Here is a 14,003-nt window from a genome sequence, read left to right as displayed (position 1 = left end):
AAAAGCTAGTGAATTTAAGGTAACTATGGTACTATTCAATGGAAAAATCAATTGTGTAAACAAATGTGGTGACTGACATTGACACTTGACTGACGACTGGCTGACTGACTGACTGACGTTGGCTCTAGTGATGTGAAAGCTCTTTAAGATACTTCAATCAGCAGTAAATAATTATTTTGAATTTACTCATATTTCATTATTTAATGTTTTCCCTAAGTTTAATTTTTTAAAATGGCGAATCACGTATTCTCTTAGTCCTGTTCAAGAGTCATTCATAATGTTTCCATGTCCCTTTTAACTTAAAATGTTTAATAGCATTTTCACGAAGTTTTAGAATTATATCTTCAAATATACCTATCGTTTTTTCCATACAAAATTACACTCCCCTTTATACCCCTTTAAGGTAGAATTTTTAAAATGGTGAAACATGTATATCCACTTATATTTTTTGACGTATATTTCCCCAAGTTTATGACGGAGTATTTTAGAATTGAAAGGGTCTGTTAAAATATGGATTAATTTAGATTTTTTGCTGCTTAAGTAGCGTAGTAGAAAAAGGCAACCTGAGATATGTGTGCATAGGAGAAATTTGTATCTTGACTCCTGTCCAACGGGGTGTAGGGTTATAGTACGCAGTACGGATTGCTGAGGACCTAGGTTCGATTCCCAGCGCTGGTCTCTTTTTCTGGTTTTCTGTGCATCCATGTCTCAGTTTGTATTGTCGATATAATTTAGAAGAGGCATTTTTAAATTTACATAGGACAGGAATTGAGAGTAGACACAGGAAGTGATTCAAATGATTTTTTGGTCCAACAATGGACTCCACAGTAAATATGATACTAGTAAATAGAAATCTACATAATTTCTACTAAAATACTATTTTATCGTCCAACTAGTGTTTACCCGTGGCTTCGCACACGAAAATCATTAGGTCCAGCAGCTGAAATACCGGGATTTTAAAAAATTGATGTGGGAATTCCCGAAAATTAAATCGTTGGTTTCATTGACATTAGGTACATTTAAAACAATCATGGTCAAATTTCATGACTCTAAGCCCAGCGGTTATTAGTTCGAAATTTTATCCCTATCTCGTGGAATATCGAAATAAAAGTAGGCTATGTTTTATTCACGATGTCAAACTATCTACATACCAATTTTCATGACTCTAAGCTGAGCGTTGTTATTTCAAGATTTTATCCCTATCCCATGGAATATCGGGATAAAAAGTATCCTATGTTTAATCCAGGTTATCTAACTTTTCGCCAAATTTCATCCAATCCGTCCAGCTGTTTCAGCGTGAAGAAGTAACAAACATATTCACTCACTCACAAACTTTCACATTTATAATATTAGTAGGATTAGTAGGAAGTAGATAGTAGGATAGGATTAGAAACCTTTATAAACCTTCATTAAATAGTGTAACTTAATACAAATAATATATCTACGAATAAATTAATTTGCAGAGCCAGCCATAATTATCGGTAGGTAAGGTTGGTTCAGTCAAATAATTTATTTGTTGGTACAGCACTAAATTTCCAGAGACTAGACCGACCATAGACCAACTTCGGTGAGAAAAAAAATTATCATGTCAATTTGACAAATATAACGGATTTTCGTCTTCCAATTAATTCTATAAAATAAACATATTTACACGATTATTTAATGATAAAATGATTGTTAAAAACAGTGGTGAGCTCATTGAGATGTGAATATGATCGGGATTGGCGTTCAAAATGTAAGTAACTACGGAGTAATCGTGAAAAATTGCTTTGTTTACACAATTGATTTTTCCATTGATAGTACTTTAGATGGTTTCTTGCGTCGAAATCTCTGTATGATTTGAAACTGTTTATTTTTACATGTTAGCTTTCACTGCGTCGTTAAATGTAACGCTGATTATTTAAGTGCCTGATTAAATCAGGTACAAAATTTAAACAGCGACATGAAAACGTTGGAAACCTAAAATAAACAGTTATATGTAGTCATTAGCGATATGTACTAACTGGGGCGGTCACGAAACATAGTCATAAATAAGGTGGCCTTTCAAAGATCATTAGGACATTCCGTTTCCATTAACAACCTCACGGAAGGTAAGAGCGGCCAAGTAGCTAGGCAAAGTAACGATCTAGGGGCGAGTGCACTCAAAAACCCATGAGTGCAGTCGAGAGGCGAGTCGAGTGTCGCGGGCGAGCTAACTAGCGCTAGTCGTGGAAAACACGGAGTAGGACTGCAAATTTATTTTTATCTCATGTGTTTTCATGTATATTTATTTTTGGTTTATTTGTGTGTAATTGTATAAATTTTATTGTAGGTATTTGTGTGTCTTCCGTATTAGTAAATAATTTTTTCTTTCTTTCTTTCTTTCAAACTTATAAAAGTTATCATTTAAGCTTTACGACTGACTTTTTTAAAAGCAACGTAATATTATCATATTGTGTTGTGGTTAGTACTGTGTTAGGTTTTTTTTAAGTTTATAGCGCTCCCTGGTCGATTAGTGAAAAAATAAATAGGATTAACTCGAATCGAAACCGAGATTTACTGTAGAAATTTCAATGTTTTCTAAAGTACGCACTTGATTCAATAATTTTTATTTTTTTATACATAAAAAAACCGTGCATGTGCATGTCGGACCACGCGCAGTGTAGTGTCCAAAAAATAAAAAAAACGTCTAATCACTTTTTTCGCCGAAATTCGCTTGATTTAATATTTAACTTTCATTGAAAAATCTTCGTCAAAATCTGACGTAATTTCTTGAATGAAACGTGTGTGTTATCTGTAGTAGCATAGATTAGCGTAGAGATAGTGGAAAATTTTACATTTTAAAAATTGATTAATGCTCGATTGAATAAGCGATTTTTATTTACTTACCTAAAAATTAAAATATAGTTACTTTACTGCTTTTATAATTGAATAAACAGTCTTTGGAATTAAATCAAGTATCGAAATAATAAAATAGACAAAAATACTTTGATCTATTCAATTAATAAATTAATCGATTTACTGAACAGATGTTTGTGGTCGGGTTAATGGCGTCTTTGTTTACACTTTTCATAAATTCTATTGATATAGCGTTTAGGATATGTGAGTTACCTAAACGGTACGTGTATAATTTTCAAGTAGCAATGCGAAAAAACACTTCACTGTGACAGTTGGTTAAAATAACGCGGGGTGCAACCCTTGTTTATGAAATAAAAAATACGCTTTGTTCATTTCTAGGAGCTACTGTTTACAATTAGGGTCAGACCCTTTTATGTGGATTAAACATTTACCAACATTATTACAGTTCTTGGTTAGTCCTTTTTAATAACGATATCGTTTGATCTTGTTACATATAAGAATATTGAAATGCTTGCGGGGATTTAGTACATTTGCACTTTTTGTTGATATTGCGTCTAGTATGGAGAAAAAAATTAGATAATATCAAAATTCACAAATGTTATCAAATAAATAAAATATATTACAATGTTCTGAAATGGTCTCACCGTTATATTCGTTCTGGTCCTGCGCATCGTGCTTGTCTCGGCGGCCGAGAGTCTCCCTCCAGATGTTGTACGGTTCTCGATAATCTTCATCGACTACTGAAGGTCTAAGCAGAAAAAAATATTTTATGATGGCAAAAATCATTAATTATCTCCGTTTTTTATACGTCCTACTGTTTTGTACAGGGCCCAATGCGGATTAGAAACTACACACACACCGTTGAATTGTTTTGTTTGTGTATGGCGATTTCCTTATGCCTTTTCGCTGAGCTGAAAAGGTCCATAATACGAGTATAATGCCAAATGTAATTTCACGTATAAATTTAGAAAGACGTTTAGTTGCGATACGGTGCGAGTCCGCGCTCAAATCCTCGACTGTACTACATATACATCTATATATATAGGCTACTATAGCTTAAACAGTTAATAAAATCACGATAAATTATTAAGATGTCATTATAATACCTTAGCATATGTATTGGTGGGCAATTCGCCAGCGCTAACGCCAGCCGTGGAGCTCTCCGGTTGTTTCTGCCGTTCGAATTCCCGTTCCTCAGCGACGGACAGAAAGGTTTCTTCAGCATGGCTGGAATCCTGCGTCTAGTGCGCTTGGCTACCAGGACTGCTGCGGCTGCGATGAAGACCCCACCCCCCACTAGGGCTCCACAAGCCAGCCCAACTGACACGCGCAGCGAAGAGTTACGCTTTTTCCGAGATGATGGAGGCAGATCCGTGCGATAGTATTCGTCGAGGAACTCAGCAGACGCGTTCACCACCGTCGGTACTGTGGAATAATTTTGAATTAAATGGCGTGGGTCGAGAATAATAACTGTCGTAGTAACCGTGGAGGTATCGGCTGTCGTGAGCAATTGGTAAATAGTAGTTTGGAGTTCAGTTCTAAAATAATATATACTTAGGTAATACAAAATTAAGATGAGAAAGCTTTTTAGCTTCGAGTGCACGTTTTTGTGGTCACAATTACAACTATTTATGTAAGCATACCGTCGTCGTTTTTCATACATTAAATACAAAAAGACAACTATAAACACTAAGTTTCAAAAACATGACTTCCATAGTAATTTTGCTCTCTTAACTTAACCTTCTAAAAGTTTACACATTTATTTACGTAATTGGGTACACCGTTGTCCTATCATTACTCCAAGGCTTAACTAACGCATCTATTTTTAGTCCGGAAAGCCCGCTGACAACTAAACGTATTGCAAGAAGGAAAACACCGCCTCCGCCTTAGACTAAGACAATGCGGAGAAATGAATAGGTGTCGAGCGCAGAACTAATTGTTGGGCTACAATCGTTGGAGCTTAGCCGGGCCCGGCCGCGACGCCGGAACTGTTGGGGCGACAAACACCGTGAGTTGCGGTGTTTGCTGTGAGACTGATTATTATTAAATCTAGTTCCTATACATAAACTATGAGGCTTAATCATTTTACTTTTATTTAAAACTTTTAATGTACTTACTTTTCTTATAAAACGGCAATACGCTACGCGGGATAAGTTCGCCTTTGTACTCTTTTTGTTTTGTTGTTTTTTTTTAATATTATTTTTGTGTTTATGTACAATAAAGTGATTATATTAACACACACATACAATTTGTAGAATACAGTATAATAACAACTTAAATGCATGTGTATAATGCTGTCAATTTTTAACTGCTTTTAAGATACTTCTAGTGGTTAACAGTAGGTACTTAATTAATAAACTTCGAAAACGAATCTGTTTCTCGAACAACGCGCACTCCAATATATATATAACATAACAAAAAGGGGAATGAATATTTAGCATATCTAGAACAGGTTTTAACCTCGCTAACTATTTCGAAACTAGGTCTAAACTTTATCTGAGGTGAGCGGGGATGGCGGGGTGCCAGTTGCCATATAATAGCAGTCAGGTTTTCAGAAGGTGCCAAGAGTCGTTTTATACCGTGCTAATTCTTAATTGTAAGTATTGTCAAGTACATTTCTAACTTAGTCCACTATGAAAAAGAAGTCGGGAGTGTGAAGGATTTTTTCCGGAATAATGACAATTCATTTCAGTACCGCTGATCCCATTTCAGAAGATAAGTTTAGGTATTGGTAATTTTCTTATGTCCGTCTTGTTTAGGTTATTATGAGTTCCACAATTCATTTGCCATCACAACCAGACTCATAATTCAAATCAATTCCATTTATTTCGACCAACTGCGATCATTATAACGCACAAATACAAATACAACAAAATGGACACAAAGAATACTTAAATATAGATTAAAACAATCAAATAATAAACAAATGATAAGTTACTAGAATTATTTAAACGGGTCTATATTGGAATGCATAATATCGATTGTCCTAATTTTAAATTACGTAACTTTGGTCATAATGATCTTTTGCCATAATTACGTTTGTCCTAAAGTAAATGCCATAATATTGTTAATCCTAATATTAAATATCCTAATGCTTATTTGCACAATTTTTAAATCCTAATGATCATTAATTTCTCCTACTTGTAAATTCCATAATAACTTTGGTTACAATGATCTTATAAATACAAATGGTTTATTAAAAGCAAAAACAAATTACAAGTAGGGTTTTCGATGGTTCCACACTAGGGTAAGCCAGTCACGTGGAAACCTGATTCGGGGTACAAACAATTTATTTGATTAAAACACTAAGTTTTAACAAAATTGATGAAATAAAAAGTAGACAGCTAAACGAACAAGTTGTGCGGCGAGAACGTAGTGTATAGTGTGTGTGAGTGTGTGTGTGTGTGTGTGTGTGTGTGTGTGTGTGTGTGTGTGTGTGTGTGTGTGTGTGTGTGTGTGTGTGTGTGTGTGTGTATGTGTGTGTATAATAACGTGAATCCTAATCTTGAATATCCTAATGCTTATTTGCGCTATTTTCTTAAGTCCTAATGATCACTTGTCCTAATTGTCACATATCCTAATAATACTCGTTGTCATAATCATCTATGTCCTAATATTGATTGTCATAATAATAATCCTACTTGTCAATAATAGTTATGTTATGGATTACGAACAAGACCCAGTTCGTTACTGTAGGGTCGCAGTTTCAACCTAACCTACCTACTTTTGTGGCAGCGTTTCGTTTCTGTAGGAGGCGGAGTTCTAACCTAACCTACCTAACCTACTTTTCCCGCTCGCAAGCTGCAGATTGCCGACGCCTGCTCTATTATGGCATTTAATATTATGGTTTTCTATATAATGACTCGTAAGTTTTATGTCTTACTATATTGGTACAGAACGTATTAGGGATTTTAAGCACTAGGTAATGTAATATTATGGATTATGATCATTAGGACGTAATACAATTATAGCAAACAGTCATTATGACTAATGAATGTTATGTCAAAAACGTTTATGGCAAACGCGTTATGGCATTTGATTTTAGGACAAACGGTATCATGCATTTCGAAGGAGACCCTATTTAAATAGGTACATACAGATTACAGTCATGTCGAAAAACTTACTTCCTTATGGTAATTTTCAAAATTAGTACTTAATCATTTTGTAAATTTGTTTGGCAACACGTTAACCAAGGAACAATGGTTGATGTACTGACAATCAAATCTACCAGCGAGCCTTCAGAAGGCCGTATTTAGCACAAATGAAGTAAAAATGAGTGAGAATATCGTGCGTTACCTTTTATTCTCGTAACCTTTTTTATAGCGGCCAGACATGGACTGGTATGTAACTAAGTATTTAGTACAATACAAGTATGACATAAACAAGCACTTCGTGCTAAGCAAGTAGTTGAAACTAAGTCATATTCTGGGTACACTTCAGTAGAAAAGCTTGTATTTTGAAAGAGTGCGGTGTATAACAAAAAAGTTAAGCCCCCGAGAGTAAAAGGGTGCTCCCATCCAAAGCCTCTGACTAAGTAGACTTTAATTATTGCTGTGTAAAAGGGACTTTATAAAAGTAAAATGTGACGTTCCGCGGTCAAAGGTACCTTGTGGTCGGTATGGAGTTACGGGCGTTCTAATAATCTGCAATTGCTAAGCTATCGATATCAAAAAAGATCATTGTCCTAAGTATTATAGTTACGAAGTTATCATTTTTTGAAAAATGTATTGGAAAATGTGCTATTTCAGGAAACAGACTATTTAAGTTTAGTTACATCAAAAACTATGTTGCCGATTTAAGTTACATAGTGGACTATAAAATATGATTTATTGGGCTTCTGTCCATCAAAATATATAATACAAGTTCTATAATTGCAAATCAAAACTTGTATATAGACCAATTAATATGATCGCTGACTTATTTCAAGGAAATCATGTTTTGCTTTATTTTCTGCATTTTGTCGCAGTAGGAAGTCATGATTTTTAAATGTCTGTATTTGTGTGAAAACAATTCCTAAAGAAAATAAAGAAGAAAAGCAAAAAATAGAAATCAAAATTATTATTTTTTAATATTTTCATGCAAAATCACAGAATTTAGTTCTAATGTAACAATCAACATAATTATTTTCGCATAGATAAACAAAATCCTTTCGTTACAATCAAATATAACGGTATTTTTAAGCCACTTTTACGAAACATTTAATATCTCCGAAACTAAAAACCGCCATAAGGTACCTTTTACCGCGGAACGTCACAAATAGTGTACGTTGTGCGTCACATTATAATATAATATTCTACGTAATATTTTAGGGAATAATATTTTGACTTGTTTGCTGGCGCAGTAATAAATGTTTAGAAATATTGGACTGATTTATCAGCTAGAAATACGTTATTTAAAAAGATAAACGGTTGCAATATCAAATCAGCTCTATTCTATCGGTAATGGCTCTAGCATTTTATTTGAAAACGATGGAGAGTTTTAAGAAGATAGCTTACATGTAGTCTCAGATGATCAGTTAAGCCTAGCGAATGCTTGGCAAGACGGGTCAACGCCCCCGGCGGGCGGGCTAAAGTTCAACACAGCTTAACCTCTGATACTCTAGCAGTCGGATTTACTTCTTTTCGAGGTTTTAAATAAATAAAGTTCTAATAAAAAATAAACACATTTTACCCGTTGATACCTAACTAGTATATTAAAAAGATAAATAATTTTATAATTTATGGTCATTGGTACCTTTATATTCGTTGATCGTTGTCATTACTTATTAAAATTAGACAGTGGTTGGTTTAAGGTTGAGTTAACAACGCTAATAAACGGGGTATCATCAAAGGCAACTCGCGACTACCTGAATCCTCGTAGGCCATCAGCTAATGCGGTAGGCGCCCGATCACCACAGCAACGTGCCAAGGCCTTTCCGGTTGTAATTGGAGGAACAAAATAATCCAGATCAAAGATTTGCTTTAATTACAAGTTCTTCGCTTAGCGGGTGGCGATTTATCACTTAAGATGCGATTCTCTCAAAAGAGCTGTGGATTAATTAGAGAAAGATAAAATTTGTGAAATAGCCGGAGGCTCGCGAGTGCTCGGAACAGATAAGGGAAGCCCGATGAGGAGTAATGGATCTATTAGCGTGCCTGAACGTCCTGTGCCCTCCGGGCCGGCCCTCTTTTTGTTCGCGCGAAAAATCACCCAATCGTGCTTATGAATCTTCCTGCTCACTTTTTTCGCACCCAAATTATTTGCCCGATTTATTTGTTTGTATAAAACATTTGATTTAGTAAACTGTTTTGGATTCAGACGATGTTTATCCCCGGGAATGGAACGTTGATTAGGACGACGTAAAATGAGTTGTGAATGAAATACAAACAAATTATCTGCCGTTTGGACTGATTTATTTATTCGAAAGTAAAGGAATTAAATCTGCGATGTTGGAGATTAAATAATTTATTGGCGTGTTTGTAGATTTCAGAGCATATATAAATTAGAAAGTAGAGAAAAGAGGAATTAGACTTACTGGATTTGAAGGTGATTTCGCTGATGAGGATCCACTCATGTTGGAATTTGAGGCGCATCATGAGATGCCTGGCTGTGCGGTTCTGGAGCGGCACGCGCACCACGCGCGCGTGCTCGGACACGCGGTCCTGGCGCGGCTCGTGCGTCGCAGACTCCTCCTGCCAGCGCTCGCCCTCCAGCGAAAAATACACTTCCGCCTCCTTGAATAACTGACAAACAAAAGAAAAACACTTTCATCCTCGCCTTACACCCATATCGGTTTCCGTTCATCAATAATCAAAAACAGAGTATTTGTTTTATATCCGCAATAATTACCTGTACGTCCTTGGTAAACATGTTATTTGTGTGAATATCGACATAATAGAAAAGCCTCGTGCTGCTGAAATTGAATGTGAGTTCAACTTCATCGTCCACTTGCATTGATTTGTTCCAGCCAACCCAACGAGTACCTACAAATATATTATTAGGATTTAATTTCAAAACATCGTAACTACCTCAGTGGTAAAAAAGAATATAATTATACCCTGCGTATCAAGAGGGTCTGGTTGTTCAAAATCGTTGGGACCAAGCAATGAGTCAGTCATCTGGCCTAGGCCGTCCAAGAGTCTTCCGTCGCGCATCACTCCGTCGTACGCCAGGTCTTCGAACCGCGCCCCCCCTGTCATGGCCTGCATGTCTCCACCCTTTGGCGCGGAATAGGCAACTAGATTTTCTGCAGAAATACAGATGCCATTAATTACCACCGCCAGGCGGTAGTAGTTCGCTGAGCATACATATATAAATATATAATTAAGTACATTTATAGATTAAAATGTGCATAGCATTAATACATTTCAATTGAGGTGAAATTCGCTAGGGCATTATCGCTTAGCAAGGGGCCCCTGGATCATCGCTAGCATTATTCACCGTACATCTGTTGTACCTACGTTTCCATAGACAGCCGTAGAGCTCAACTCGCATACATGCAGTCCTTGGATGGGCTGCATATGGAAAAAAACGAACTTTGGATGCTACGAATGGAGCTTCCAGAGTCGTCTTCCGGGGCGTGTAGGTGTTGACGTTTCCAGGTATCAACTGTAAAAAATAGAAGGATTAGAAAAACTAACGCTCTGTATTACGTAGTGTGAGCCATTACATTACTTGTCCCATTATTTAATATTAGGGATGTAAAGCTCGCGTGTCGTTAGGCAGTGCCAGCTAGTGTAAAGTTTCTCTCCGCAGAGGGACTAATTTCATGTAAGTTGAGCGCGGTGTCTTAGCAAGCCGAGCTTAAAAACTTTCCCATTTACTCGTAATCTTGTGTTCCCATTTTAGCTATTTTGCCATGTTATTGAGCTGATATTCAATTCAGTCTCGGAATAAATCTTCACAAGCATATTTGAACTGCCTTGCCCTGAAAGCTCGTGATAAGATAACATCAAAGGCAAAATTCGGCCTTAATAAATTTATGCAATTTATGATTTGAATGTTTTTTTATCTGGTCGCTTCAAAACTTCACTAAATATTATCATTATCAACTTTGCCAGTTTGCGTGATGCAAATGAAATTAATTTTTATTGGACTCTAGAGCTATGTATTGATTTTAACATCTAATTTTGAAATTTATTCTCGGATTGGTTGATTACTCAAATTTAATTTGAATTTCAGAGATAAAAAAGCTACTAACTCTACTTCCGTTGAAATCTTTATATTTCACCCAGCGGTTGAGCGAGCGGCGGTAGTATTCGACGGAGTAGCTCTCGACGAACTCGACGCCGACAGAGTTGGCGAAGCGGCCCTGAGACTCGGTGCCGGTGACCAGGTACTCGTCTACGAGGTCAATCTCGAGGTACTCGCGACTGTGCGGCGTGATCAGGCCGTTTGGGCACCACGCGCCGCCACGCAACTCTGTCCTTATCCTGTAGGGATATATAACACTTGATGTTGTGTTCAAGTATAAGGTAAAAATAAACAGTGTGATAAAGAACGAAGGACGCTTTATAGTACAGAAAGAACCTTTGGACCCGCTAGATTATTTGAATTTTCATCTGCTTCATCCTACATAGTCCTCTAGGCAATATTTGTAAGAAATAAATTTAATTAGAAAGTCCGAACCATTTTAATGTTTCATTGTTCGGACTTTCTAATTAATTCATTTGAATCTAGCAGTGTTACGAGTGGAAACTGACAGTTGTAATTAGTTACCTACATAAACACACAAGGCTATGACGCAAGATGCAAAAGACGGGACAAATGAAGTAGGTGGTTATTTACTACTACAACTATAACTGCTTGGGCTAAAGTAATCGTGCAGAGGATATAAAATTAGTGTTATGGTTCAAGCAAATATTCCGAATGCTCCAGTATTACATTTGTCAAGAGAGGCGAGGCCTGGGGCTCGGTCTACCGGCCGTTTAATTTGAATACCTATCTTGAGTGCAATCTCATCAGTAGTGAGAACAAAGCAAGCTAAACGCTGAATTAACGTAGCATTTGCTAAATCGCCTCTGACCCTATGTAAAGTGTTTCAGATGATAACGTTTCGGCATCCGGCCGTACTTACATCTTGCTATCTTTAGGGAGCCGGGCCCGGAAAGGCTTTTTAGGATCACGCTCAACTCCGAATTCATATGAAAATTTAATTTTCTGTTAGTGAATTTCTCAAACGAGCGCCGAGTTCCCGCTCTGTTGTCTCGTCGGGCTTATGCGGGCTGCACCTCGAATGTGAGACCCCTGCTAATTGTTTGAGCTGAGCGCGAGTGAGTGTTTTACTCGCTGCGGCAGCGGGATTCACAATAATTGTTACAACTTGGCCGTATCATGACGCTCCATTGTTGTTTAACAATGCCTAGTTACGAGTAAATACGTAATTATGACGATGTTTTTAAAAATGTATTAGTACATTTCAGGGATGGTTCGCTAAACTGGCGAAAGTTAATTTATAACGTATTGTGTTTGAAAAAAATATTTGCTTTGGCTAGTCAGTAAGTTCATTGGTTTAAATAATTGTTACTGTTTTGTATACTGAACTTTTGAAACGGCTGAATGAATAAAAAACCTTTTGAAATTTACATACATAATGAAAAAAGTAGACATATCGTTTTTCAGTGAGGTTGTCTCATTTCATTATTACTGATATTTGATGCTGAAAAAAGTTTATTTAATAATGAAATAGTAATCATATTATCGTGTATAATTAATATGAAGCGGCCAAGGGCAGGAAAACGTTAAAATACCAGGGTCTCGGTTCAGCATATAATTTCGTTGCTGTCGGATTTGAGACCCTGGGTCCTTGGGGTCCCGGCGCACAAAATTTTATTAAAGAAGTGCAAAAGCGCCTGGTCGACGCTACTGGAGACCAAAGGGCTGGCCGCTATCTCTCTCAACGAATTGCCATAATCGCCATTCAACGAGGGAATGCTGCCAGCCTCTTGGGCAACATGCCACGGGGGCCTTTTTTAGATTTAATTTAGTAGGTATTAAGTTTTTAAGTTAGGTAGTTAGTGTATAGTTAAGTTTTATATGGTTGTTTTTCTTAAATTCTTGTATTTCAAATGGTTTAAATAAATTTATTTGGTATTTGCATTATTTGTAGGACCGTCCATACTCCGACCGCCATAATTATTTATTAATCTTGCAGTTGTGCTATGCTTGTCATTACTAATTATAGGCATGACCTGTACCTGGAACTGAGGGGAGAGACACTCTGATCGTAATTGGAGCTCGAAGAGAGAGACTCGTTGGCGATCATTCCGCTCTCCATCCCCAGCGGCGCCTCGCACGTGCCAAGCTCGGCTAAAACAAAAAGACACCTTAACTAAAATCGGTTCTCCGAGAGTTGTAAAAATATAAAGCTCAGAGGTTTTGGTGGCCGCTAAATATTTTTACCCATAAAAACAATCATTTTAAACAATTATTAACTGTATAAAACAGAAAATAACACGCAAACACCCAAATTATACAATCGAAGCGCTTTCCAGAAGGAAAGCGCTCGCACGCCCGCGTACGCGGTTGGGAAGACTGTGTGCCTGGTACCACGAAACTTAGTGCGCGTGGCGATAAGCGAAGCCCGTCATACAGTTTACGATAATTTAGCGATAGTTGGCACTTCTGAGACGTTATTAAAATACTTATTAGCTTTTGGCGAATACATTTTAGAACCATGGACATTTATTAACGGTTTTCTGTAAATGGTTAGTACTATCGAATCACTTCAACAGTGACCCACTTTGAAACATTTTCACATAAAATGTCACAGTCACATCGCATTGCCCGACGAGGAAATTCATTGTGACGCTTACTGTGACCCTTACCTGAGACCATTCTCAGGTTATGGTATTAGCTCGCCAGGGGGTGCCACTGATGTTGTAGTATGAACCAAAAAAGGATGCACCTAATAACAACACATAATATACGAAATGCATAAATTATTTTAAAGAATAAAAACTACAGCTAAGCACAAAACTAGAAAAAAAAAAGCAATTTTTCTAATTCATGTTTTTGTTTTACCTATAGGATATCGCAATTTGGAATATTAATTCTTAAAAAAATGGTGTAGGTGGGGTCACTTATGTCTATGTATAATACGTGCAATTTATTATTTCCGTTAACTAAAAGGGAACATTCAAAATGTCAAATGAAGTTGATTTCTCCAAGATACCTACTAGTGACCT

General features: G+C 36.8%; 1 protein-coding gene across 2 annotated transcripts in view; it reads right to left on the bottom strand.

Annotated features, from left to right (window-relative positions):
• Positions 1–14,003, bottom strand: part of LOC141434114 (discoidin domain-containing receptor 2-like) — a 316,685-nt gene that overhangs the window by 119,052 nt on the left and 183,630 nt on the right. The window contains exons 1-9 of one of the 2 annotated variants that reach the window (XM_074096411.1): positions 13,644–13,723; positions 13,014–13,125; positions 11,018–11,249; positions 10,278–10,425; positions 9,875–10,063; positions 9,667–9,800; positions 9,353–9,560; positions 3,945–4,263; positions 3,483–3,586 (exon numbers count right to left, since the gene is read on the bottom strand). In XM_074096411.1, the coding sequence (XP_073952512.1) occupies positions 3,483–3,586; positions 3,945–4,263; positions 9,353–9,560; positions 9,667–9,800; positions 9,875–10,063; positions 10,278–10,425; positions 11,018–11,249; positions 13,014–13,125; positions 13,644–13,653 (1,456 nt within the window). In that variant the 5' untranslated portion in view covers positions 13,654–13,723. Of the gene's footprint in view, positions 1–3,482; positions 3,587–3,944; positions 4,264–9,352; positions 9,561–9,666; positions 9,801–9,874; positions 10,064–10,277; positions 10,426–11,017; positions 11,250–13,013; positions 13,126–13,643; positions 13,724–14,003 lie in introns of those variants that run through there. The other variant, XM_074096403.1, reaches the window with a different exon arrangement.

Source organism: Choristoneura fumiferana, chromosome Z (assembly GCF_025370935.1).
Source record: "Choristoneura fumiferana chromosome Z, NRCan_CFum_1, whole genome shotgun sequence".
NCBI lineage: Eukaryota > Metazoa > Arthropoda > Insecta > Lepidoptera > Tortricidae > Choristoneura > Choristoneura fumiferana.
The sequence above is the reverse complement of the archived record's forward strand: the minus strand, read 5'-3'. Positions and strand labels throughout refer to the sequence as shown.